At 44.8% G+C, this 2,500-nt stretch overlaps 1 protein-coding gene across 1 annotated transcript in view; it reads right to left on the bottom strand.

The window, feature by feature from the left end:
• LOC134437054 (mitogen-activated protein kinase kinase kinase 11) overlaps positions 1-2,500 on the bottom strand; it is an 80,394-nt gene that overhangs the window by 9,907 nt on the left and 67,987 nt on the right. The window contains exon 6 of the mRNA XM_063186486.1: positions 405-521. Coding sequence (XP_063042556.1) covers positions 405-521 — 117 coding nt within the window. The remainder of the gene's footprint in view (positions 1-404; positions 522-2,500) is intronic.

The raw sequence follows: 2,500 nt of genomic DNA on the forward strand, positions 1-2,500 counted from the left end.
GGAAGTGGGGGTGCGGCAGGCCAGAGGAGGTGGGGCAAAGGAAGGAAAGAGGGGTGAGAAGTCAGTTGGGGTGAAAGGGGGGAAGGAGAGGGAGTAAAGGGGCGAGGGTGGGGGTAGAAGGAGATGGGGCTGGGGCAGTTGACCTAGGCGCCTGGAGCTGCAAAAGCGCTGCATTCAGGCTCTTGAGATTTGAGTTTTTTATTAAGAATGTGGGTGAGTTAGAGCTGAATGAACACATTCTACTGTGAGATGCACTTTAGGTCCTAGCTTTTAAATGCAACGTATTTCAACGTATTTTTATGTGCTTCGGAAGATGCATGTGTATCTGTGGACGCGCTTGTGCGTGTGTGTGCGTGCGTGTGCATGTGTGTGCGTGTCGTGTGTGCGTGTGTGTAAAGACTTACGCTGTATGGCTCTGAAGCGTGGTCCAAAGGTGGGTGAGGTTCCTGTTCCCAGGTCAGGCGAGTTCCTCCTCTTCTCCAGCGCTGGAGACGCCTGCACCGTGATCTTATGGATGAAGTCTGACACACGAGCAGAACACACAAGCAGAACACAATTGAAGGAGTTAACAATTTAACCATGAGTCAAACACATTCTTACAAAATAGAGCACAGCCAAGGACACAAAAAACAAAAACACTTCAAAAGGCTGAATAGAAATGCTAATGAATCTAAGGCTAACAGCCACATCATCATCCATTGGATGAAGAAAATGAATAAAACAATACATGCAGGATATTTGTATATATTATAAACAGTGACAGAAATAATAAAGTAGTGCTATGAAACAAGAACTGGTTGACAGAAGCACGTGAAATGAATTTGTAACCTGGTGGTTCACATTAAGACAAAAAGTAAAATTACTTCTGAACCCAAATCAGGGTAAGAAGTTGGTTGTCCGCAGAGTTCAAATACAGAAGGAGCGTGACAGAGCTCATCTCCCCCTCATCACACTTTTCAGCAAAAACAGCCGGCCAAAGCAAAGCTGAGCTCCCTCTCTTAGTGTAATTACTGTAACACAATACTGATATTGACCACTGTGAGTAAAGATTACCCATCTTTACAAAAGCCAGTGTAACCACTAATGGTAAGATTCATGGTGGAAGGGCAGGTTTGGTTTGGGTAGGTCTTATAGCAGTGGGAAAGGTGTGGGAGGAAAGGAGAATAATCATCACTCCTCAGGACATGTAGCGTTGACATTTCCCATCTTACCCAAACTAATATACAGCATTACCACAAGACTGAAGAAGAGCTCCCAAAGAGCTTCACAAAAACCCATGTAACCAGGGCCGTAACGAGATATTTTCAAATACTAAGGTCAAATACTGCATGCTTGTACTGCATACTGTACAGTTATAATGCTTCAAACTCTTCAGTCAAACTCTTACATTCGATTTCATTAATCACTGTCTTGAGGATAAATGGGGTTGGCATATACAGACTGAATTCATCATTGGGGATCATAGATCGATTTTCATCATAGATAAATTTGCACTTTCGGGAAAAAAATACTGAGGACATGACCTCTGTGTCCTCAATGGTAGTGACGGCCATGCATGGATACTAAATGAGTGACAGGTTTGCTTATCTGCATGTATATGTTAGAACTTTAAGGAAAGAGTGAACAAATGCTCCCGTCCTTACGAATACCAAAATAACCACTAGTGTTGTGTGCAGGTTTGCTTACACCAGTGGGAAAGATGTGGGAGTAGAGAAGAATAATCGTCACCATTATACACACTTAAAAAAGAAAAGTTTTTATCTTGGTGAGAAATTTGTAGCTGAATGAGAAAAAGACAAATTGAGAGACAGAGATAGACTAACAGAGAATGAATGAGCTGAAATACTGTATGAAAGAAGAGAAGAGAAAAAAGGAGAGAGGAGGAGACAGACAGTTTAAAAAGCAGTCAAAGCATTTCTGTGGTTTGTCGTGAGAGAGAGAGAGAGAGAGAGAGAGAGAGAGAGAGAGAGAGAGAGAGAAGAGAGAGAGAGAGAGAGAGAGGAGAGAGAGAGAGAGAGAGAGAGAGAGAGAGAGAGAGAGAGAGAGAGAGAGAGAGAGCAGGAGATTTCCGTGGCTGGATGAGAACCAGGAGCGCGGACAGGGCTTGGTCAGAGGTGAGGTGAGCCCTGCAGAGGGCTCTTTGCCTGGGGAGAGCACTCAGCCAAGGCCCTGGGTCAGCGGAGGGTGTGGAGGAATTGGCTTGAAGTGCGCGAGTTGAGAGAGAGAGAGAGAGAGACAGAGAGACAGAGAGACAGAGAGAGAGATGCAAGACAGAGAGTGGTGTGTGTGTGTGTGTGTGTGTGTGTGTGTGTGTGTGTGTGTGTGTGTGTGTGTGTGTGTGTGTGTGTGTGTGTGTGTGTGTGTGTGTGTGTGTGTGTGTGTGTGTGTGTGTGCGTGCGTGTGTGTTCATACTCAAAAAAGATGGAAGGAAATTGAACTGAAGGAAAGAACAAAGACAGGGGGGAGAGAGAGACCATGGGGGAAGAGGAACATGCTTGCA

The sequence above is a fragment of the Engraulis encrasicolus genome, chromosome 21 (genome assembly GCF_034702125.1).
Source record: "Engraulis encrasicolus isolate BLACKSEA-1 chromosome 21, IST_EnEncr_1.0, whole genome shotgun sequence".
Classification (NCBI taxonomy): domain Eukaryota; kingdom Metazoa; phylum Chordata; class Actinopteri; order Clupeiformes; family Engraulidae; genus Engraulis; species Engraulis encrasicolus.